The 25,668-nt window shown below is 49.2% G+C and overlaps 1 protein-coding gene across 5 annotated transcripts in view; it reads right to left on the minus strand.

The window, feature by feature from the left end:
- Nucleotides 1-25,668, minus strand: part of col16a1 (collagen, type XVI, alpha 1) — a 410,059-nt gene that overhangs the window by 337,420 nt on the left and 46,971 nt on the right. For all 5 annotated transcript variants that reach the window (XM_068006392.1, XM_068006393.1, XM_068006394.1 and 2 more), the window contains exons 3-4: nucleotides 20,869-20,940; nucleotides 13,634-13,751 (exon numbers count right to left, since the gene is read on the minus strand). In XM_068006392.1, coding sequence (XP_067862493.1) covers nucleotides 13,634-13,751; nucleotides 20,869-20,940 — 190 coding nt within the window. The remainder of the gene's footprint in view (nucleotides 1-13,633; nucleotides 13,752-20,868; nucleotides 20,941-25,668) is intronic.

Genomic DNA, 25,668 nt, shown 5'->3' on the forward strand with positions numbered 1-25,668 from the left:
TAAAACTCAGTACAATCTCGCTCTCCAATATCAAACTAAATAACTGCAGTGCCCGCTGTGTTAATGAGCCCCATCCAGAACAAGAAGACCCCAGGCTCCATCCCCAGCCTGTGCTGAGTGAGTTGATCCCAACCCAGTGATGGTGGGCCCATTGCAAAAACCGCCAGGACTTCAGCCACTGATACACTTTGCAGTGGTGACGTATGTGTGCTCCACCTGGGCAAGGATCAATAAGAACATAAGAAATAGGAGCAGGAGTAGGCCAATCGGCCCCTCGAGCCTGCTCCGCCATTCAATAAGATCATGGCTGATCTGATCCTAACCTCAAATCTAAATTCATGTCCAATTTCCTGCCCACTCCCCGTAACCCCTAATTCCCTTTACTTCTAGGAAACTGTCTATTTCTGTTTTAAATTTATTTAATGATGTAGCTTCCACAGCTTCCTGGGGCAGCAAATTCCACAGACCTACCACCCTCTGAGTGAAGAAGTTTCCCCTCATCTCAGTTTTGAAAGAGCAGCCCCTTATTCTAAGATTATGCCCCCAAGTTCTAGTTTCACCCATCCTTGGGAACATCCTTACCGCATCCACCCGATCAAGCCCCTTCACAATCTTATATGTTTCAATAAGATCGCCTCTCATTCTTCTGAACTCCAATGAGTAGAGTCCCAATCTACTCAACCTCTCCTCATATGTCCGCCCCCTCATCCCCGGGATTAACCGAGTGAACCTTCTTTGTACTGCCTCGAGAGCAAGTATGTCTTTTCTTAAGTATGGACACCAAAACTGTATGCAGTGTTCCAGGTGCGGTCTCACCAATACCTTATATAACTGCAGCAATACCTCCCTGTTTTTATATTCTATCCCCCGAGCAATAAACGCCAACATTCCGTTGGCCTTCTTGATCACCTGCTGCACCTGCATACCAACTTTTTGATCTTCTTGCACTAGGACCCCCAGATCCCTTTGTACTGCAGTACTCTCCAGTTTCTTGCCATCAAGATAATAACTTGCTCTCTGATTTTTCGTGCCAAAGTGTATAACCTCACATTTTCCAATATTGTATTGCATCTGCCAAATCTCCGCCCACTCACCCAGCCTGTCTATATCCCTTTGTAGGTTTTTTATGTCCTCCTCACTCTCCACTTTCCCTCCCATCTTTGTATCATCTGCAAACTTTGATATGTTACACTCAGTCCCCTCCTCCAAATCGTTAATATAGATTGTAAAGAGTTGGGGACCCAGCACCGACCCCTGCGGAACACAACTGGCTACTGGTTGCCAGTCCGAGAATGAACCATTTATCCCAACTCTCTGCTTCCTGTTAGATAACCAATCCTCCACCCATGCCAGAATATTACCCCCAATCCAGTGATTCTTTATCTTGAGCAATAATCTTTTATGTGGCACCTTGTCGAATGCCTTCTGGAAGTCTAAATACACTACGTCCACTGGTTCCCCTTTATCCACCCTGTACATTATGTCCTCAAAGAACTCAAGCAAATTTGTCAGACATGACTTCCCCTTCATAAAGCCATGCTGACTTTGTCCTATTAAATTATGTTTATCCAAATGTTCTGCTACTGTCTCCTTAATAATAGACTCCAAAATTTTACCCACCACAGATGTTAGGCTAACTGGTCTATAATTTCCAGCCTTCTGCCTACTACCCTTTTTGAATAAGGGTGTTACATTAGCAGTTTTCCAATCTGCCAGGACCTTTGCCGAGTCCAGAGAATTTTGGAAAATTATTACCAAAGCATCCACAATCCCCACTGCCACTTCCCTCAAGACCCTAGGATGTAAGCCATCAGGTCCAAGGGATTTATCCGCCTTGAGTCCCATTAATTTACTGAGTACCAATTCCTTAGTGATTTTAATCGTATTAAGCTCCTCCCCCACTAGAGCCCCCTGTTTGTCCAGTGTTGGGATATTCTTTGTGTCCTCTACCGTAAAGGCTGAAACAAAATATTTGTTCAGCATTTTTGCCATCTCCATGTTTCCCACCATTAATTTCCCGGTCTCATCCTCTAAGGGACCTACGTTTGCCTTAGCCACCCTTTTTCTTTTTATATAACTATAGAAACTCTTGCAATCTGTTTTTATATTTTTTGCTAATTTATTTTCATAATCTATCTTCCCTTTCTTAATCAATCCTTTAGTTACTTTTTGCTGTCTTTTGAAGACTTCCCAATCTTCTATCCTCCCACTAAGATTGGCTACCTTATATGTCCTTGTTTTTAGTCGGATATTATCCTTAATTTCTTTACTTAGCCACGGATGGCTGTCATTTCTTTTACACCCTTTTTTCCTCAGTGGAATATATATTTTTTGAAAGTTGTAAAATAACTCCTTAAATGAACACCACTGCTCATGTACCGTCTTACCCTTTAATTTATTTTCCCAGTCCACGTTAATCAATTCCGCTCTCATACCATCATAGTGTCCTTTATTCAAGCTCAGTACGCTTGTTTGAGAATCAACCTTCTCACCCTCTAATTGGATATGGAATGTAACCATGTTATGGTCACTCATTCCAAGGGGATCCTTAACTAGGACATTATTAATTAACCCTGGCTCATTACACAGGACCAGGTCCAAGGTTGCTTGCCCCCTTGTAGGATCAGTTACATACTGCTCAAGAAATCCATCCCTAATACACTCAATAAACTCTTCCTCAAGGCTGGCCTGCCCAATTTGATTTGTCCAGTTAATATGACAGTTAAAATCCCCCATAATTATAGCTGTTCCCTTATTACATGCCCTGACTATTTCCTGATTAATACTTCTACCAGCAGAGTTGCAACTATTAGGAGGCCTATATACTACGCCCACTAGTGCTTTTTTCCCCTTATTATTCCTCATCTCTACCCAAACTGTTTCATTATCCTCATCCTTTGTCCCAATATCATTTCTCTGTATTACAGTGATTCCTTCCTTTATTAACGTAGCCACCCCACCTCCCCTTCCTTCCTGTCTGTCCTTCCTGATTGTTAAATACCCTGGCATATTTAATTCCCAGTCATTGTCACCCTGCAGCCATGTTTCTGTAATGGCCACAAGATCATACCCATACGTAGTTATTGTGCCGTTAACTCGTCCATTTTGTTTTATGAATGCTACGTGCATTCAGATAAAGAACTTTCAAATATGAAACATTTGAATATGATTGAATGTGTTCATCAGTGATGCTCCCCATGGTTAAATATCCTGCCAACATGCTTCATCCAGGCTCACACTTGAGTGAGCTCACACTGGGGGAGCAACTGTCACATGTGAGGAGAGCTTAACTAGAGTTGCCAACCCTCCAGGATTGTCCTGGAGTCTCCAGGAGTTAAAGACTGATCTCCAGGACACTGCTGTCAGCAACTCAGGTGAAAAATCATATGGGCATTAAAAATTGTTTTCTTTTAAAATTTCTTTGAACACTTGTGTCTATTAGTTATAAAAATATCGGACATGGGAAAAAGGCATGTTTGACTGACAATCAAGGAACATCCAATCAGGTAAAGAGTCTGTTCGCTACCAATTGGTGTGGGAAGGCTGTGCTCTGTGAGGATGGACGTGTCGGGTGACCAATGGTGGGAGTGTGGGGGCGGGGCAGTTGGAGGCAGGAGGTCATGTGATGAAACCTCCAGGAATTCGTCCAACCAGAAACAAAAACAACTGGCACTTATGTCGCGCCTTCAACGTTGTAAAACATCCCAAGGCACTTCATAGGAGTGTTATCATACAAAATTTGACACTTAGCCATATAAGGAGATATTAGGACACGTGTCCAAAAGCTTGGTCAAAGAGGTAAGTTTTATGGAATGTCTTAAAGGAGGAGAGAGAGGCGGAGAGGTTTAGGGAGGGAATTCCAGAGCTTAGGGCCGAGGCAGCTGAAGGCACGGCCGCCAATGGTGGAGCGATTAAAATCAGGGATGTGTAAGAGGCAAGAATTGGAGGAGCGCAAAGATCTTGATGGGTTGTAGGGCTGGGGGAGGGAACAGAGATCGGGAGGGATGAGGACATGGAGGGATTTGAAAACAAGGATGAGAATTTTAAAATCGAGGCATTCCTGGAACGGGATCCATTATAGATCAGTGAGCGCTGGGGTGATGGGTCAATGGGACTTGAGGCAAGTTAGGATACGGACAGCAGAGTTGGCAATCCTGAGCTCAACAGAGAATCAACTGCAGAAGAACCAGTCTACAGGGTTCTTTACCTCAAAGATCAATCTGGGAAACATTCTTCGGAGTCGGGCAGTGAAAAGGAAAGACTTGCATTTATATAGCGCCTTTCACAACCTCAGGATGTCCCAATGTGCTTCACAGCCAATGAAGTACTTTTGTTGTAATGTAGGGAAACGCAGCAGCCAATTTATACGCAGCAAGGTCCCACAAACAGCAATGAAATAAATAACCAGATAATCGGTTTCAGTGATGTTGGTTGAGATTTAAATATTGGTCAGAACACTGGGGAGAACTCCCCTGTTCTTCTTCGAAGAGTGGCAGGAGAACTTTTACATCCACCTGAGAAGGCAGATGGGGCCTCAGTTTAACATCTCATCCAAAAGTCAGCACAGCTCTCCCTCAGTACTGCATTAAGATGTTAGCTGAGATTTTGTACTGAAGTCTCTGGAGCAAGTCTTGAACCTACAACCTTCTACCTCAGAGGTGAGAGTGCTTCCACTGAGCCATGGCTGACATGAGCTGAAGCCATACAGCCAGTGGGACTGAGGTGAATTCTATAAACTCCACACTTGACGCCAATGGGCTCTGGAAAATGCTCACAGAATAATCCAAACCTGCAAATTCTCCACCTCAACCCCAATGGGAATTCAGCAATATTCCGGGTTAAACAGGAAAACTGCAGCTCACATCCCTGAAGGAAATCTAGCTCCGTTCCGTTCCTACATTGAGCTCATACACAGGGCGGTGGGACTTTGTAACTAGGGGACACTTGATTCTGAGGCATCCTTAGTTTCACACTCAATTCAAAGGAAAGTACACAGTACATTTCTCATTGAAGTCATTTGTTGTTCTTGAGAGACATGATAATCTGTTCCATAAATGGAAGACTTTTGTAATCACAGGACAGGTTTGCATTTCTCCCTGCAGACGACCAACCCCACTGTCTCCTCACTACAATAGCTAGAAGCTGTTCGGGATTTTCCCCAATGCATTTGTTTTGTGATTATGGTTTCTGAAAGCAACTTAGCTTCCTATGAACCAAAATGTGCCCCCTTTTATGTGCTGTGTACAGAGTAACATGCCCAGATTAACAATTATACCCTAACGACAGAATACTGAACACTGGAGATCACATTTAGAGCACGGGTTCATGGAATGCATTCGAGACAGTTTCCCAGAACAATACATCGTAGAACTAACCAGGGAACAAGCTATTTTAGATCTTGTCTTGTGTAATGAGTCAGGGTTAATTAGTAATCTCATTGTAAGGGATCCTCTGGGGCAGAGTGATCATCATATGACAGAATTTCACATTGAGTTCGAGAGTGACGTACTTAAGTCTGAAACTAGAGTCTGAAATTTAAACAAAGCCAATTACATACGTATGAGAGGCGAGTTGGCTCAGGTATATTGGGAAATGAGATTAAAAAATATGACGTTAGATAAGCAATGGTGAACATTTAAAGAAATATTTAATAATTAATAAATACTCCACGGGAAAAGTGATCCATCCGTGGCTAACTCAAGAAATTAAGGATAGTATTCGGTTAAAAGAAGAAGCTTATAATGTTGCCAAGAAGCAGAGTAAACCTGAGGATTGAGAGAGTTTTAGAAACCAGCAAAGAATGACCAAAAAATTGACAAAGAGAGAGAAAATAGAATGTGAGAGTAAACTTGCAAGAAGGTATAAAAACAGATTGTAAAAGCTTCTACAAGTATACAAAAAGGAAGGGAGTAGTGAAAGTAAACATGGGTCCCCTAGAGGCTGAGACAGGAGAAATTATAATGGGAAATAAGGAGATGGCAGAGACATTAAACAAATATTTTGTTTCTGTCTTCACAGTAGAAGACACAAAAAACATACCAGAAATAGTGGGGAACAAAGGGGCTAATGAGAGTGAGAAATTTAAAGTAATGAATATCAGTAAAGAAAAAGTACTGGAGAAATTAATGGGACAAAAAACCTACAAATCCCGTGGACCTGATGGCCTACATCTGAGGGTTCTGAAAGAGGGGCTGCAGAGGTTGTGGATGCATTGGTTGTGATCTTCCAAAATTCCCGAGATTCTAGAATGGTTCCAGTGGATTGGAAGGTAACAAATGTAATCCCGCTATTCAAGAAAGGAGGGAGAGAGAAAACAGGGAACTCCAGGCCAATTAGCCTGACATCGGTCGTTGGGAAAATGCTGGAATCCATTATTAAGGATGCGGTAACAGGGCACTTAGAAAATCATAATATAATTAGGCAGAGTCAACATGGTTTTATGAAAGGGAAATCATGTTTGATAAATCTATTAGAGATTTTTGATGATGTAACTAGCAGGGCAGATAAAGGGAACCAGTGGATGTGAAATATTTGGATTTTCAAAAGGCATTCAATAAGGTGCCACATAAAAGGTTGTTACACAAGATAAGGGCTCATGGGGTTGGGGGTAATATATTAGCATGGATAGAGGATTCGTTAAAGGACAGAAAACAGAGAGTAGGGAGAAACGGGTCATTCTCAGGTTGGCAGGCTGTAACTAGTGGGGTGCCGCAAGGATCAGTGCTTGGGCCTCAGCTATTTACAATCTATATTAATGACTTAGATGAAGGGACCAAGTGTAATGTATCCAAGTTTGCTGACAACACAAAGCTAGATGGGAAAGTAAGCTGTGAGGAGGACACAAAAAGTCCACAAAGGAACATAGACAGGTTAAGTGAATGGGCAAGAAGGTGGCTGATTGGAGTATAATGTGGGGAAATGTGAGGTTATTCACTTTGGTAGGAAGAATAGAAAAACAGAATATTTTTTCAATGGTGAGAAACTATTAAATGTTGGCGTTCAGAGGGATTTGGGTGTCCTTGAACGTTGAGCAAACAAAGTTAACTTGCAGGTACATCAAGCAATCAGGAAGGCAAATGTACATTGGCCTTTATTGCAAGGGGGTTGGAGTACAAGAGTAAGGCAGTCTTGCTGCAATTGTACAGGGCTTTGGTGAGACGACACCTGGAGTACTGTGTGCTGTTTTGGTCGCCTTACCTAAGGAAGGAAGGATATACTTGCCTTAGAGGCGGTGCAACGAAGGTTCACTAGATTGATTCCTGGGATGAGAAAGTTGTCCTATGAGGAGAGATTGAGTAAAATGGGCCTATACTCTCTGGAATTTAGAAGAATGAGGGGTGATCTCATTGAAACATATAAGATTCTGGGGCTTGACAAGGTAGATGCTGAGAGATTGTTTCCCCTGTCTGGAGAGTCTAGAACTAGGGGGCATAGTCTCAGGATAAGGGCTCGGCCATTTAGGACTCAGATGAGGAGAAATTTCTTCAACAACAACAACTTGCATTTATATAGCACCTTTAACGTAGTAAAATGTCCCAAGGTTCTTCACAGGAGCATTATCAAACATAATTTCACACCGAGCCACTTAAGGAGGTATTAGGACAGATGACCAAAAGCTTGGTCAAAGAGGTAGGTTTTAAGGAGCGTCTGAAAGGAGAGTGAGACAGAGAGGCGGAGAAGTTTAGGGAGGGAACTCTAGAGCTTAGGGCCGAGGCAGCTGAAGGCAAGGCCGCCAATGGTTGAGCGATTAAAATCAGGGATGCGCAAGAGGCAAGAATTGGAGGAGTGCAGACATCGTGTTGGATGAGCTTAAGTTTATTGGGGGTGGGAGGCCAGCCAGGAGGCCATTGGAATAGTCCAGTCTCGAAGTAACAAAGGCATGGATGAGGGTTTCAGCAGCAGATGAGCTGAGGCAGGAGCGGAGACAGGCGATATTACAGAGGTGGAAGTCGGCGGTCTTGGTGATAGAGCGGATATGTGGTCAGAAGCTCATCTCAGGGTCAAATAGGACGCCAAGGTTGCGAACGTTCTGGTTCAGCCTCAGGCAGTAGCCAGGGAGAGGGATGGAGTATGGAGTCAGTGGCTTGGGAATGGAGTTTGTGGCGGGGACCAAAGACAATGGCTTCAGTTTTCCCAATATTTCGTTGGAGGAAATTTCTGCTCCTCCAGTTCTGGATGTTGGACAATCAATGTGACAAATGAGAGACAGTGGAGGGGTCGAGGGAGGTGGTGGTGAGGTAGAGCTCGGTGTCCTCAGCGTACATGTGGAATCTGACGTTGTGTTTTCAGGTGATGTCGCCAAGGGGCAGCATGTAGATCAAAAATAAGAGGGGGCCAAGGATAGATCCTTCGGGGACTCCAGAGGTAACGATGAAGGAGCAGGAGGAGAAGCCATTGCAGGTGATTCTCTGGCTACGACTGGATAGATAAGAATGGAACCAGGTGAGCGCAGTACCTCCCAGCTGGATAACAGAGGAGAGGTGTTGGAGGAAGATGGTCTGATCAACCGTGTCAAAGGCTGCAGACAGGTGGAGAAGGACAAGGAGGGAGAGTTTACCACAGTCACTGTCACATAGGATGTCATTTGTGACTTTGATAAGGGCCATTTCAGTGCTGTGGCAGAGGCGGAAACGTGACTGAAGGGATTCAAACATGGAGTTGCGGGAAAGATGGGCATGGATTTGGGAGGTGACAACACGTTCAAGGAATTTGGGGCAGAATTTTGCAAGGAAAAAGTGGTAAAGGGTGGGTTTTTTGAAGACGAGGGTGATGACAGCAGATTTGAAGGTGAGGGGGACAGTACCTGAGGAGAGGGAACCATTAACAATATCAGCTAACATGGGGGGCCAGGAAGGGAAGTTGGGTGGTCACCAGCTTAGTGGGAATCAGATCGAGGAAGCAGGAGGTGGGTCTCGTGGACAAGATGAGCTCGGAGAGGGCATGAGGGGAGATAGGAGAGAAACTAGAGAAAGGTGTGAGTTCAGGGCTCGGGCAGGGGGGATCCGTCGGGGAAGTTTGGCTTGGTGGGCTGGGGAATGAGGGAAGCGGCAGAGGCAGCTGAACGGATGGTCTCAATCCTAGTGACAAACAATTTCATGAGCTCCTTGCTCTTTGCGTTGGAGGTGAGGGTAGAGGGGGAGGGTAGAGCGATTTAAGAAGATGGTTTGTAGTGGAGAGAAGCCAGGGGTTAACTTTACATTCCAGGATGCACTCAGAGGGCTGTGAATCATTGGAACTCTCTCCCTCAGAGGGCTGTGGATGTTCAGTCATTGAGTATATTCAAGGCTGAGAGCGATAGATTTTTGGACTCGAGGGGAATCAAGGGATATGGGGATCGGGCAGGAAGGTAGAGTTGAGGTTGAAGATCAGCCATGATCTGACTGAATGCAGAGCAGGCTCGAGGGGCCGAATGGCCTACTCCTGCTCCTATTTCTTTTGTCTTACATGCGAAGCCCAACACATTCTCCTTTCTGGTGAAAAATACCATACTGACAGACCAATGTGTGCAGGCTAAACTATTTAGTCAGAATTTCTTTAAAGGTTAAGAAATATACAGAGGTCAGCTACTTTAGAAAGATACTGAAGCAGCGCAATACTTCAAAAAAATCAAACTGAAATCCGTCCACAAGGAGTTGGTACCTTCCTTTTAGAATGCTACTTTTACAGAGTCTGAAGAACAGCAGGACTTCAAGATGGAAGTGTCCGCCGTAGACCTTAAGGATGCAACATTGTGTATGGATGACACAGATTACAGTTCACCAACAGAGTTCAGGTGGTGAAATTGGACCGTGTAGCGTCCATTTTGGAGGCGCTACATGGACTCCTAAGCCCCAAAAATGGCGTCCGAGATGCGCGCGCAGGAAGCCATCTTGGTAAAGGTGTGATCAGATGATTAATGAGCGATACCAGTAACCTCAACGACACCTCCCCAACTGTCCCTCACTCCTTTCCTCTCTTACCTGACCATCAAATCGTCCTCCTTATGATTACACATTGCTTCTTCCCTCAGCTCATCGTGGAAATGAAAACCACCATCAAATACAAATTCATAACCACATTTATAGATTCACGCAGGAAATGATTCAAACAAAATGAGACTATTGTGCATTCCCTTAGTGCCTGTTGTTCGTGTGCCTTTACCTTTCCAAGTGCTCCTATGAGGTGCATCCCCAGTGGCTGGAACATGGGTGGAGGGAGGCTGCTGGCCTTCCTGGTCAGAGAGAGCAGATGGCCTTGGAGGACGACCTCGAGCAGCTCTGGGCCAGGAGGGCCCGGCTTCAGACTGCACCATCTCGGCCTGGGCTGCAGCAGTCTGGCCTGGCTGGCTGACAGGAAACAGCAAGGGCACTGGTGGAGTGGCAGGGGTGGGAGCAGGAATGCTGTCATCCTGAGAGAGGACAGCAGGTTCGTCTTCCATGGAGCCACTGCCACTCTCCCGGGGCGGTGCCTCAGCAGTCCTGGTGATCAGCTGGAGAACAGATTGCTGGAGTGCTGTGATGCCCTGGAAGCCCCGTTCCACAGTGGAACCCAGAGCCACGATAGCAGCAATCTGAGCTTCCAAGGCAGCAGTCGGGCCTTGGATGGCAGATGTTTGTGCTGCAACGGAAGCTGTGACATTGGCCATCAGACGCTGCATCATGGTGAGTTTCACAGGTGTGTTTATGGAGGTGACCACCCATTCCATGTGGGAAAGGATGGGCTCAAGCTCTGCACAAAGCCCTGTGTCAAGTTGGAGTTGGACTCCTCCATGCTCCTTGACGTTGTGCACAGACTTTCCGGCAGGCTTTCCAGTGCACCAAGCATTTGGTGGTGGACGCCCATCAGCCTTCATCTGTCGCCTGGCCCATCAAAGTCATCATCTGATTCCTCAGCAACAGAATGAGTGAGTGACCTCACCCTCCATTGAGCTGGCACCTGCGGTATCCGTCCCCCCCACCCTGGCTCCTGCGCACTTGTGCTCTGTGTCTCACCAAGTGCAGATCCCTCCTCTATCCTGGTCTGTAAAATACGCGCAGTGTCAGTATCTGAGCTGGTGGCTGCGAGTGTCAGATCGAGTGACGGTGTGTCTGCATCGTCACTATTATCGTCCTCTGACGGTGCCAGTTCCAGGTCTTGGGTATCTGAAATAACAAAGGGACACGGGTTGAGTTGTGGTGAGGGGAAAGGAGAGAGTAAGACGTGCGTGCTGACACCATCTGCAGCACGTGAGTCAGAAAAGATTGTGGGATGAGGGAGATGTGGGAAGCGGGAAGGAGGACGAGATATGCAGAGATCCTCATCATCGATACCTCCAGCACCGACAGTGACCATGGCCGCAGCGACGGACTGCCCAATGATCGCAGCACGGTCTCCTCCATGGGGGTGAGGACGTGTGGGCGTGCCTGACCTGCTCCAGGTCTTTCCTGTTGCCTACTGTTATGTATCACCTTCTCCTGCAAGAAAGCAGGAAGTGTGTCAGTGAGTGTCCTACATGATGTTTCGGTGGATGTGGCTGTGGTGGTTGAATAGCTGCCAGTGTGTGTGACATGTGAGTTGTGGGTGTGCGCCTTGCAAGAGTGGTAATGTGTGAGGGTGAGATGACGCCTTTGCTTTGAAGAGTTGCGTACTGATGGAAAGAGTTTGTTGGTAGGTGGGTGATGGGGGGTGTAGTGTGTGGAGCAGTGATGTGGCTAATGGTGCAGTTGAACTCACTCACCTTGACTACTCATGTCAAATCATTGAATTTCTTCCTGCACTGCATCCGTATGCGTGGTGCGATGCACCTGGCATTGACCTCGTGCGCCACAGCCTCCCACTGCCTCTTGATGATGTGTCTGGAGGGTCTCCTGACCCCTGTGGATATAGGATGGCCCTCCATCTGTCCATCTCTTCCACCAACGCCTCCAGTGCACCGTCTGAGAACCTTGGTGCGCGCTCTCTCCCAGGCGCAGCCATTCCTCAATGTCTTTCAGCACAGAGTTACTTCCCAAAGGACTTCTTGCAGCCACAGTGCACCTACCCTTTAAGAGGTGCAAGCTGCCTTTAAGTAGTGCTACCTACTCCCAATAGTGGGGCCCTCTGCTGATGCATGCAGCCACTCAACAGCGCAGGTAGCGCTGGCTGCACGCAGCAATCATCAAAATCATCAGGCAGCACAAATGTTACGTGCTGCCTCCATCGCAACCAACGGGCACTGACCCCTCCAACGTGGGGGGGTCATGGGGAGGACATGCTATTGACCATCTTCAGTGGGCTTGGGAACCATCTGGGGCTCCCACCAATGGAGTGGTAAGCCGGGATGGGGGTGGGGCAGAGAGGTGCCACTCTCCTTCCATTAAAGCTTCTGCACTGCCTCCCAGTGACCCCCCCCCCCAGGGTAAGGGGGTGGCAGTGGAACATTAAATAAAAAAATATTGCCCACTGATTCTTCCGGGGTTCAGGCCCAGACCCCTAGGTGGGTCCCCACTGCTGCCCGGGAGCTGGCCGAGCAGCTTAGTGACGTGCGGGGGGATATTTTGTGATGCAGCGTTCATTTACCAGCAGCTGGTGAGACCTGCAGTGTCCGCAGTCGCCAGTATGGGGAGAGGGGGCTAACACCAAAGGAAAAGGCTGAACCGACTGGGGCTCCTTTCTCCACAAAAGAGAAGGCTGAGGGGTGACCTGATAGAGGTCTTTAAAATTATGGAAGGGTTTGATAGGGTAGACGGAGAGAAGATGTTTCCACTTGTGGGAGAGACCGGAACTAGGGGCCGTAAATATAAAACAGTCACGAATAAATCCAATAGGGAATTCAGGAGACACTTCTTTACCCAGAGAGTGGTGAGAATGTGGAACTCAGTAGTTGAGGCGAATAGTATAGGTGAATTTAAGGGGAATCCAGTTCGGCACATGAGGGAGAAAGGAATGGAAGGATATGGTGATAGGGAAGTAAGTTGGGAGGAGGCTCGTGTGGAGCATAAACACCGGCATTGATCAGTTGGGCCGAACGGCCTGTTTCTGTGCTGTAAATTCTATGTAATTCTATGAAAATGAAACAAACTTTTGACAAAGGCAGAAGTCATGGGCTGAATTAAAGTTATTTTTTATACCAAAAAACATTTGATTCAAGCCCCAATTATATTCATGACTTTCTCTTCCATTGCGTCCACCTGTGCCAAGATGATGATGGACCTCCCTTGAGGACCCGGGTCTCCAGGATCTCCTGATGTAGGGTGTCCCTGGGCCTGCTCCCCTCCCTTCCTTACGTCAATGCCCTGGTGAGGATTGGGTGGAGGCCCCCTCTCTCCCACATGGCCTTCTGGAATCTTCAGGGTACGGCCGGATCCTGCCATAGTTCCCAGGGGTCCTCGTGGACCCCCGTTACGGGGGCCAAAGTTACGGGGGGAGCCGCTGTCACGGGCCGCAGATTTTACGGGGGTTTCCGTGGCTCTTCTGTTGAAGTTACTGCAGACGATCGGGAGGAGCCCACCCCCTCACCCCTGCAGAAAGTCACCCCCATAGCTCTCCGCAGGTAATCAAATTTCGAGGGGACTGTATCACTTTGAGCTGCGATCCCTTTAAGACACAGTCTTTCCCAGTACAACACCCAACTAACCCTGCCGTTATTTCACAGTGTACAGTCGCGGCTTCAAACTCCGCACAAGCTGCTACTCACTCAGTGGGCCTGACGAGGGATAAGCTTCCTAATCTCACGATTAAAGATCCCATTGGATTTCGGATTTTCTTCACTGCTGGTGTCTTAAAGAGAGAGAATCTCCTGAGCAAATTAAAGCCTGCAAGGAAACAAGAGCATTAATAAATGTTAACTGTCCTGACATCAGGTCGGTGATTTTAGGAGGCAATTGCGGGTGTGTTGGGGGCCGGTGGGGGGGGGCTCCGAAAATCACGCCAAATTTACCTCATTGAGGTCCTTAAGGCACTTTATCTGTGACAGAGTAAGTACTTCGAAAGATTTTTAACTTACCTGGGCAGCTTGCCCACCGCTTCTGATTCACGCCTGAAGGGCCGGATCAGGGAACAAGAAACTAAATAAATTGCATAAAAAAACCATAGACGGAAGTGAAAACACTAAATGAACCGACCTTTGCACCCTGCTCTGATGTTGCCCTCTTCACCCCCGCCGCCCCCCCGATGTCCCCCACTTCACTGCCCCGATCTTCCCCCGATGTCCCCATCTTCACTCCCGATCTTCCCCCGATGTCCCCATCTTCACCCCCGATCTTCCCCCGATGTCCCCATCTTCACTCCCGATCTTCCCCCGATGTCCCCATCTTCACTCCCGATCTTCCCCCGATGTCCCCATCTTCACTGCCCCGATCTTCCCCCGATGTCCCCATCTTCACTCCCGATCTTCCCCCGATGTCCCCATCTTCACCCCCGATCTTCCCCCGATGTCCCCATCTTCACTCCCGATCTTCCCCCGATGTCCCCATCTTCACCCCCGATCTTCCCCCGATGTCCCCATCTTCACCCCCGATCTTCCCTCCGTTGTCCCTCTCTTCACCCCATGATCTACCCCCGATGTCCTCCTGATCTTACCCCGATCTTTCCCCGATCTTCCCCCGATCTTCCATTCCGTTCCCCCCCCCCCCACCGTCTTCCCTCCCAGCACCGGATGACGTCCAGCTCTCTCTCTCACTCTCTCCCCCCTACCCTCACGTTGCAGCTCCTGACGACAGCCAGCCTGTCAATCGGGCTGCCCGCCGGGCGCGAAACCCGGGGAGGACGTTAATCATCAGCAATCAGCGTGCGATTGCGTCGGAAACGGTAAGTTTTGTTCATCCGGGTTTGCCACACACACCCTCACCCCCCCGCCAACCTGTCACCATTGTAAAATCGAGCCCCGGGGCTTTGCAGATTTCTACAGCTTTTACTGTCCTATTTTCTCCCCTTCAGCCCTGTCCGGAGGTGACTCATGGCGTTCGATGGACCACTGCAGCCTCCATCACAGAGAGATGGCTTCACCAGCACATCATCAGCGAGCTGCTATTATCCTCATTTTAGACATGGGTCCTGAACTAGGCTGCTCCCGAGGCTCAGGACTGCCTCCAATCTAGGTGTAGGCCCGACTCTAAGTCCGGTGCATCTGTGCCTGGAAGCAGGGGATTACAGATAGGGAGGAACGGGCAGGTCTGGTTCTCTCAGCCCACCTCAGTGAAACAGCTGCCCTGCAGAACAGCTGGATCTTCCCCTCTACCAAACATGAACTCTCACACTTAAAGTTGGCAGTGATGCTGAGCTCCGCACACACTCCTGTAAACACCTTTCTCACTGAGTCACACGGCTAACGGACTCTGGGCACTACAGGGGAAGGGGGGTTGCAGCTTTTGATCTTATATATCAGTGGTCCTCAGATCAGAACTCCTCCCCATTGTAGACTTGTGAATTTTGGGAAAAAGGAAAGGAAGAATAACAGCAGGTTGCATTTATAGAGCGCCTTTAATGTACGAAAACATCCCGAGGCGCTTCACAGGAGCGTAATAAGGCAAAAATTCACATCGAGACAAAGAAGGACCTATTAGGAGGGGTGATTAAAAGCTTGGTCAAAGATGTTGGTTTTAAGGAGAGACTTAAAGGAGGGGAGGTGGAGATGTGGACAGGTTTACAGAGCGAATTGCAGAGCTTAGGGCCTAGATGGCTGAAGGCACGGCCGCCAATGGTGGAGCAAAGGGAGCGGGGGATGCACAAGAGGCCAGAGTTGGAGGAACACAAAGTTCTCAGAGGGTGGTAGAATTGGAGGAGGTTATTGAGATAGGGAGGAGTGAGGCCATGGAGAGATTTGAACATAAGGTGAGAATTTAAAAACCGAGATGGACAGGTAGCCATTGTAGGTCAGCGAGCACAGGGGTGATGGGTGAACGGGACTTGGTGCGAGTTAGGATAGCATGGATGAGGGGTTCAACAGCAGTTAAGCTGAGGCAGGAGCGGAGATAGGCAATATTACAGAGGTGGAAGTAGGCGGACTTTGTGATGGGGAGTATATGGGGTCGGAAGCTCAGCTCAGAGTCAAATAGGACACCAAGGTTGCGAATAATCTGGTTCAGCCTCAGACAGTGGCCAGGGAGAGGGATGGAGTCGGTGGCTCGGGATAGGACCTTGTGGCGGGGACCGAAGACAATGGCTTTGGTCATCCGAATACTTAGTTGGAGGAAATTGTGGCTCATCCAGTTCAGGATGTCGGACAAGCAGTGCGACAAATCAGAGACAGCGGAATGGACGAGGGAGGTGGTGGTGAGGTAGAGCTGGGTGTCCTCAGCGTACATGTGGAATCTGACGTCGTGTTTTCGGATGATGTCGCCAAGGGGCAGCATGTAGATAAGAAATAGGAGGGGGCCAAGGATAGATCCTAGGGGGATTCTAGAGGCAACGGTGCGGGAGTGGGAAGAGAAGCCATTGCGAGATATTTTCTGGCTATGACTGGATAGATAAGAATGGAACCAGGTGAATGCAGTCGCACCCAGCTGGACGATGGAGGAGAGGTGTTGGAGGGGGATGGTGTGGTCAACCGTGTCAAAGGCTACAGACAGGTGGAGAAGGATGAGGAGGGAGAGTTTACCACGGTCACCGTCACAGAGGATGTCATTTGTGACTTTGATAAGGGCCGCTTCAGTGCTGAGGCAGGGGCGGAAACCTGATTGGAGGGATTCAAACGTGGAGTTGCGGGAAAGAAGGGAACAGGTTTGGGAGGCGAGAACACGTTAAAGGACTTGAGAGGAAAGGGAGGTTGGAAAAGGGACAGTAGTTTGCAGGGACAGAGGGGTCAAGGGTGGGTTTTTTGAGGAGGGGGGTGATGGCAGATTTGAAAGGGAGGGGGACAGTACCTGAGGAGAGGGAACCGTTAACAATATCAGCTAACATGGGGGCCAGGAAGGGAAGTTGGGTGGTCAGCAGTTTGGTGGGAATAGGGTCGAGGGAGCAGGAGGTGGGTCTCATGGACAAGATGAGCTCGGAGAGGGCATGAGGGGAGATAGGAGAGAAACTAGAGAAAGCTGTGAGTTCAGGGCTAGGGCAGGGGGGAACCTTGGGGGAAGTTTAGCTTGGTGGGCTAGGGGAGGGGAGGGAAGTGGCAGAGGCAGCTGAACGGATGGTCTCAATCTTGGTGACAAAGAAGTCCATGAGCTCCTCACCGCTGGTTGTTGGAGGTGAGGGTGGAGGGGACAGGGGAGAGGGGTTTAGGAAGACGGTTTGTAGTGGAGAAGAGAAGCCGGGGGTTATCTTTGCATTCCAGGATGATCCTGGAATAGTGAGCAGTTTTGGCAGAGGAGAGCAGGACCCGAAAGTTTTTTTTTATTCGTTCATGGGATGTGGGCGTCGCTGGCGAGGCCGGCATTTATTGCCCATCCCTAATTGCCCTTGAGAAGGTGGTGGTGAGCCGCCTTCTTGAACCGCTGCAGTCCGTGTGGTGACGGTTCTCCCACAGTGCTGTTCGGAAGGGAGTTCCAGGATTTTGACCCAGCGACGATGAAGGAACGGCGATATATTTCCAAGTCGGGATGGTGTGTGACTTGGAGGGGAACGTGCAGGTGGTGTTGTTCCCATGTGCCTGCTGCCCTTGTCCTTCTAGGTGGTAGAGGTCGCAGGTTTGGGAGGTGCTGTCAAAGAAGCCTTGGCGAGTTGCTGCAGTACATCCTGTGGATGGTACACACTGCAGCCACAGTGCGCTGGTGGTGAAGGGAGTGAATGTTTAGGGTGGTGGATGGGGTGCCAATCAAGCGGGCTGCTTTGTCCTGGATGGTGTCGAGCTTCCTGAGTGTTGTTGGAGCTGCACTCATCCAGGCAAGTGGAGAGTATTCCATCACACTCCTGACTTGTGACTTGTAGATGGTGGAAAGGCTTTGGGGAGTCAGGAGGTGAGTCACTCACCGCAGAATACCCAGCCTCTGACCTGCTCTCATAGCCACAGTATTTATGTGGCTGGTCCAGTTAAGTTTCTGGTCAATGGTGACCCCCAGGATGTTGATGGTGGGGGATTCGGCGATGGTAATGCTGTTGAATGTCAAGGGGAGGTGGTTAGACTCTCTCTTGTTGGAGATAGTCGTTGCCTGGCACTTATCTGGCGCGAATGTTACTTACCACTTATCAGCCCAAGCCTGGATGTTGTCCAGGTCTTGCTGCATGCGGGCATGGACTGCTTCATTAGCTGAGGGGTTGCGAATGGAACTGAACACTATGCAATCATCAGCAAACATCCCCATTTCTGACCTTATGATGGAGGGAAGGTCATTGATGACGCAGCTGAAGATGGTTGGGCCTAGACACTGCCTTGAGGAACTCCTGCAGCAATGCCCTGGGGCTGAGAGGATTGGCCTCCAACAACCATTACCATCTTCCTTTGTGCTCGGTATGACTCCAGCCACTGGAGAATTCTCCCCCTGATTCCCATTGACTTCAATTTTACGAGGGCTCCTTGGTGCCACACTTGGTCAAATGCTGCCTTGATGTCAAGGGCAGTCACTCTCACCTCACCTCTGGATTCAGCTCTTTTGTCCATGTTTGGACCAAGGCTGTAATGAGGTCTGGAGCTGAGTGGTCCTGGCGGATCCCAAACTGAGCATCGGTGAGCAGGTTATTGGTGAGTAAGTGCCGCTTGATCGCACTGTCGACGACACCTTCCATCACTTTGCTGATGATTGAGAGTAGACTGATGGGGCGGTAATAGGCCGGATTGGATTTGTCCTGCTTTTTGTGGACTGGACATACCTGGGCAATTTTCCACATTGTCGGGTAGATGCCAGTGTTGTAGCTGTACTGGAACAGCTTGGCTAGAGGCGCAGCTAGTTCTGGAGCACAAGTCTTCAGCACTCCAGCTGGGATGTTGTCGGGGTCCATAGCCTTTGCTGTATCCAGTACACTCAGCCGTTTCTTGATATCACGTGGAGTGAATCGAATTGGCTGAAGACTGGTTTCTGTGATGGTGGGGATATCGGGAGGAGGCCGAGATGGATCATCCACTCGGCACTTCTGGCTGAAGATGGTTGCAAACGTTTCAGTCTTGTCTTTTGCACTCACGTGCTGGACTCCGCCATCATTGAGGATGAGGATGTTTGCAGAGCCTCCTCCTCCCGTTAGTTGTTTAATTGTCCACCACCATTCACGACTGGATGTGGCAGGACTGCAGAGCTTTGTATCTGATCCGTTGGTTGTGGAATCACTTAGCTCTGTCTATAGCATGTTGCTTCCGCTGTTTAGCATGCATGTCGTCCTGAGTTGTAGCTTCAGGTATGCCTGGTGGTGCTCCTGGCATGCTCTTCTACACTCCTCATTGAACCAGGGTTGATCCCCTGGCTTGTTGGTAATGGTAGAGTGAGGAATATGCCAGGCCATGAGGTTACAGATTGTGCTAGAATACAATTCTGTTGCTGCTGATGGCCCACAGCGCCTCATGCATGCCTGGTCGCCCAGTCTTGAGCTGCCAGATCTGTTTTGAATCTATCCCATCTGGCACGGTGGTAGTGCCACACAACAAGTTGGATGGTGGCCTCAGTCGGGACTTCGTCTTCACGAGGACTGTGCAGTGGTCACTCCTACCAATACTGTCATGGACAGATGCATTTGCGACAGGTAAATTGCTGAGGACGAGGTCAAGTAAGTTTTTCCCTCGTGTTGGTTCGCTCACCACCTGCCGCAGGCCCAGTCTGGCAGCTATATCCTTCAGGACTCGGCCAGCTCGGTCAGTAGTGGTGCTACCGAGCCACTCTTGGTGATGGACATTCTGTGCCCTTGCTACCCTCAGTGCTTCTCAACATGGAGGAGGACTGATTCATCAGCTGAGGGAGGGCGGTAGGTGGTAATCAGCAGGAGGTTTCTTTGCCCATGTTTGACCTGATGCCATGAGATTTCATGGGGTCCAGAGTCAATGTTGGGGACTCCCAGGGCCACTCCCTCCTGACTGTATATCACTGTACTGCCACCTCTGGTGGGTCTGTCCTGCTGATGGGACAGGATATACCCAGGGATGGTGATGGAAGAGTCTGGGACGTTGGCTGAAAGGTATGATTCTGTGAGTACGGCTAAGTCAGGCTGTTGCTTGATTAGTCTGTGGGACAGCTCTCCCAATATTGGCACAAGTCCCCAGATGTTAGTGAGGAGGACACTGCAGGGTCGATTGGGCTTGGTTTGCCGTTGTCGTGTCCAGTGCCAAGTGGTCTGTCCGGTTTTATTTTTATTATGACTTTTTTTAGCGAGATTTTACAACTGAGTGGCTTGCTAGGCCATTTCAGAGGGCAATTAAGAATCAACCACTTTGCTGCGGGCTTTGAAGTCACATGTAGGCCAGACCGGGTAAGGACGGCAGGTTTCCTTCCCTAAAGGGCATTAGTGAACCAGATGGGTTTTTACGACAATCCGGTAGTTTCATGGCCACCATTACTGACACTAGGATTTGAATTCCAGATTTTATTTAATTAATTGAATTTAATTAATTGAATTTAAATTCCCCAGCTGCCATGGCGGGATTTGAACTCATGACTCCGGATTATTAGTCGAGGCCTCTGGATTACTAGTCCAGTAACATAACCACGATGCTGCCGTACCCTATGTGCTTAGTGTGGTCCAGCCTCTTCTGGCGTGGAATGGCTGAACCAGTTGTGCACCATAAACATTAAAATTTGAGCCCCTTGGGCTTAAGGGAGCGAAGTTGGGGGCCGTATCAGGGAAAATGACCAGGGTGAGAGGAAGTAATGATTTTAACGGGGGACAAATGCATCAAAGGTGGTGGTTCGGAAGTGATTGAGCAGATCTGAGGGGCAGGTATTTGATCTGGGATGGTTGAAATCAGTCAACCTGTGTTCGGCCATTGTGTGGTGCAGGATTCCAGCGAATGGACCTTCTGTGAAAGTCAGTGGGGATTGTGACCCATGATGATGATTAGTGAGTTGTGAGATACTCCACCTGAAACATTAACATATCGCTCCTGGTTCTGTATCTTCCATCCATCGCCGTGTACACGAGGGCACGGAATATCTGGAGAAGAAAAGCCCCATGAGTCACTCCAAGAAACATAACAGCAACAATCTACACTAATATGGAAAGAAGGAAACAATTTGCATTTATACAACACATTTCACCTCCTCAGGACGTCCCAAAACGCTTCACAGACAATGAAGGACTTTTGAAATGCAGTTACTGTTGTGGTGTAGGGTAACACAGCAGCAAATTTGTGCACAGCAAGATCCCAGAATGAGATAATATTATAACAATGACCAGATAATCTGTTTTATTAGTGATGTTGGTTGAGGGATACACATCGGCCAGGACACCGGGGAGAACTCCCCTGCTCTTCTTTGAATAGTGCCATGGGATCTTTTACATCCACCTGAGAGGGCAGAATGGGGCCTCTGATTTAATGCCACCTCTGACTGTGCAGCACTCCCTCAGCACTGCACTGGAGTGTCAGCCTAGATTATAGGCTCAAGTCTCTGGAGCAGGCATTGAACCCATGACGTTCTGCTACCACTTCCAGCGTCTTTAGCAGAAGAAACCGCGATAAGAACATCACAGATGTGAATATAACCAGAGAACGGGCAATGGTGGGAGAAGGGTTTGCGGAGGCCAGCAAAACCAAGATCAAAGAGGTAGGCTTTGAGGAGGCTTTTGAACTCAACAAGTAATTACACCCTGACACCGTCTGAAATCCCAATCTGCTGCCAAGAAGTTCAGGCCAGAGACTCTGGCTGTGATTTTGACCTAGAGTCAGGGAGGGAACGGGAGGATGATTTTCGGGTGTGAAACCCGGAAGGTAAGTTGGCACAACGACCTTAATGAGGTCAACAATTTAACTTCCGGGTTTTGCGGCCAGCAGCCAGCCTGATTGACAGGCTGAGTGGCTGTCAGGCAAGAAGACCTGCAGAGCAGGCCACAGTCGGGGATCGGAGGGAGGGAGGGAGGGATCATGGGCCTGGGAGGACATCAGAGGGGCAGGGAGGAGATCGGGGGCCAGGTAGAAGATCGGGAAGGGGCGGGGAGGAGATCAGGGAGAAGATTAGGGAGGATGCGGAGAGAAGATTGGGGGGGGCCGGGGAGAAGATGGGGGGGCTGGGGAGAAGATCTGGAAGGCCGGGTAGAAGATCAGGGAGAAGATTAGGGAGGATGCGGAGAGAAGATTGGGGGGGGGGGAGATGATTGGGGGGGGCCGGAGAGAAGATCGGGGGGGGGGAGATGATTGGGGGGGGGGCCGGAGAGAAGATCGGGGGGGGGGGGGGGAGATGATTGGGGGGGGGGCCGGAGAGAAGATCGGGAGAGCCAGGGAGAAGATCGGGGGCTGGGACTTGGAGGTCAGAGATCGCTCAAAGAGATTAGAGATCGGAAGATGAGATCGGAGGTTAGGTGAAGAGTCGGAGGTAGATGGGGGGCCACTATCTGGGAGGGTTACAACGTTGGGAGGGTCAACTGATTACAGGGGTCCTTTTTTTTATATTCGTTCATGGGATGTGGGCGTCGCTGGCGAGGCCGGCATTTATTGCCCATCCCTAATTGCCCTTGAGAAGGTGGTGGTGAGCCGCCTTCTTGAACCACTGCAGTCCGTGTGGTGAAGGTTCTCCCACAGTGCTGTTAGGAAGGGAGTTCCAGGATTTGACCCAGCGACGATGAAGGAACGGCGATATATTTCCAAGTCGGGATGGTGTGTGACTTGGAGGGGAACGTGCAGGTGGTGGTGTTCCCATGTGCCTGCTGCCCTTGTCCTTCCAGGTGGTAGAGGTCGCGGGTTTGGGAGGTGCTGTCGAAGAAGCCTTGGCGAGTTGCTGCAGTGCATCCTGTGGATGGTACACACTGCAGCCACGGTGCGCCGGTGGTGAAGGGAGTGAATGTTTAGGGTGGTCTATGGGGTGCCAATCAAGCGGGCTGCTTTGTCCTGGATGGTGTCGAGCTTCTTGAGTGTTGTTGGAGCTGCACTCATCCAGGCAAGTGGAGAGTATTCCATCACACTCCTGACTTGTGCCTTGTAGATGGTGGAAAGGCTTTGGGGAGTCAGGAGGTGAGTCACTCACCGCAGAATACCCAGCCTCTGACCTGCTCTTGTAGCCAGGGCCAGGTGAGCTTGTTGGGCCTGGATGAAGCACTCCTGCGCCTCCGGGCCCACAAGCAGTGCAATAAAGGCGCTCACCTCATGGATCCGACCCTTCCCGCCTGCTTTCACCTGACACGAGTCGGAAACAATGAGCAACCCGAACAAGTAAGGTTAAATTTATTTTAAGTTTTCCAATAAACAAAGAATTGAACATAAGAAAATAAGAAGGAAGAGTAGGAATAGGCCATAAGGCCCCTCGAGCCTGCTCCGCCATTCCATCAAATCATGGCCGATCTTCAACCGCAACTCCACTTTCCCTCCCTATCCCCATATCCCTTGATTCCCTTAGAGTCCAAAAATATATCGATCTCAGCCTTGAATATACTCAACAAATGAGCATCCACAGCCCTCTGGGGTAGAGAATTCCAAAGATTCACAACCCTCTGAGTATTACCTCAGTACCCCAAGTATTTCAATGAGGTACATTGCCCCTTTAAATATCGGCCCGCCGGCTTTAAGTGGGGGTGGGACTTCCTGGTGTCTGTTGTGCACACGCATACAAACCTGCCTAAGTTAAACGCAGAAGTGGCGAGTTGGAGCCGGGATGGGGTCCCGCTCCAAAAAGCCGTTATTTTAACTTCCCACCCGTTAAAATTACCTCCTCTGGGTGGGAACTCGGGTTGCCAACTCTGGTTGGACATATTCCTGGAGGTATCATCACATGACCCTCCTGCCTCCAACCCCGCCCCGCCCCCAAACTCCTGCCATTGGTCGCTCAACATGTCTATCCTCACAGTGCCCCGCGTTTCCACGGCCAATTGGAAAGCGAACAGACTCTTCGATACCCGATTGGAGAATTCTTGACTGTCAGTCAATCAACCTTTCACCTGTCTCCAATATTTTTATAACTAATAAACAAAAGTTTTCAAAGTAAATGGAACAAAACTATTTTTTAATGCCCCGATGATTTTTCTCCAGAGCTGCTGGAAGCAGTGCCCTGAAGATCAGTCTTGCAATCCTGGAGACTCCAGGACAATCCTGGAGGGTTGGCAACCCTAGTGAGAATTAATAGTTACCCAGAAGTTTATTGCTCTGTCTACTGGCAGCCACTGGGTCGTTTCCCACAGTATAGACTGGGAGGCCTGCTTACATATCCCAAGATAACGGCAGACTGTGACTTCAATGACAGAGCCCAGTATTACATTTGAGGCTCTTCTGCTAAACCCTGCACAAATGGTGCATTAATATGAAAGATGGATCAGCTCTACACTGATATAAATTTGCTGCAGTTGGGAGCCTGATTTAAATTTAACGCTGGCCACTCGGGTTTCCCAGGGCTCGAGAAACACGGCAGCAAAATGGAGACGGGAGCAATCGGACTAAGCTGTTAAGTCCTTTTAAGATCAGCGCTGTGGGCCAAGAGGAGCCCACAGCCCCTCAAGCAAATCTTCTGCCAATCGCAGCCTCTCCTTGCTGCTGCGATCGGCCAATCACCCCCCCCCCCTCAAACCCCCGATCTGCTGACCCCCACTTCTGCCCCACTATCTTTCCCTCCCTCCTGATTGCCGGTCGGACCCCCCCCCCCCCCCGACTTCAACCCGTGATCCTTCCCGATTGCCGGGGACCGTCCTCAATGTTCCTTGGGGTCTTGCCGTTAAATTTGGCAGGACCTCTGCATTCCCAGGATTTCCGAATTTTCACCCCGCAAAAACATTCCCCCACTCCCGCCCTGCTGCCCTGTAAATATCGGGGCCATTGTCCTTCTCTCTCCGTCTCCGTCTCTCTCTCTCTCTCTCTCTCTCTCTCGCTCTCTCTCTGTCTCCGTATTTCTCTCTCTCTGTTGCTCTGTCTGTCTCTCTCTCTCTTTATCTGTCGCTCTCTCTCTGTCTGTCTGCCTTTATTTCTCTTTCTGTATCTCTCTCTCTCTGTCTGTCTCTCTCTGTCTCTCTCTCTCTGTCTCTGTCGCTCTCTCTCTCTCTCTGTTGCTCTGTCGCTCTCTCTCTCTCTCTGTCTGTCTGCCTTTATTTCTCTTTCTGTATCTCTCTCTCTCTGTCTCTCTCTGTCTCTCTCTCTCTCTCTCTGTCGCTCTGTCTCTCTCTCTGTCGCTCTGTCTCTCTCTCTGTTGCTCTGTCGCTCTCTCTCTCTCTCTGTCGCTCTGTCTCTGTCTGTCTGTCTTTCTTTCTCTTTCTGTATCTCTCTCTCTCTGTCTGTCTCTCTCTGTCTCTCTCTCTCTGTCTCTGTCGCTCTCTCTCTCTCTCTCTGTCGCTCTGTCTCTCTCTCTGTTGCTCTGTCTCTGTCTATCTCTCTCTCTGTCGCTCTGTCTCTGTCTGTCTGTCTTTCTTTCTCTTTCTGTATCTCTCTCTCTCTGTCTCTCTCTCTCTCTGATTTTCTGGGCGCTAAATTGAGCCGTGTAGCACCCATTGTTTCGGCGCTACGCAGCCTCCCGAATATCCAAGACGGTGTCTTGGATGCACATGCCGCTTTTAGTGTGACCTGTGTCGGACGCCATCTTGGTAACGGTAGTAGCACATATGCAAATAACAAATGCCGGCAACATGTAAAGTAAGGAAAGCGTGCGTTCGATCAGTGTGCAACGCTGATTTAAAGTGATAGACACCATTTTGGGACTTAATGCTCCACTCAATGCACTGCCGTAACCGCAACCGTCTAACCATATCTTAGAG

This window comes from Heptranchias perlo, chromosome 26 (genome assembly GCF_035084215.1).
Source record: "Heptranchias perlo isolate sHepPer1 chromosome 26, sHepPer1.hap1, whole genome shotgun sequence".
Classification (NCBI taxonomy): domain Eukaryota; kingdom Metazoa; phylum Chordata; class Chondrichthyes; order Hexanchiformes; family Hexanchidae; genus Heptranchias; species Heptranchias perlo.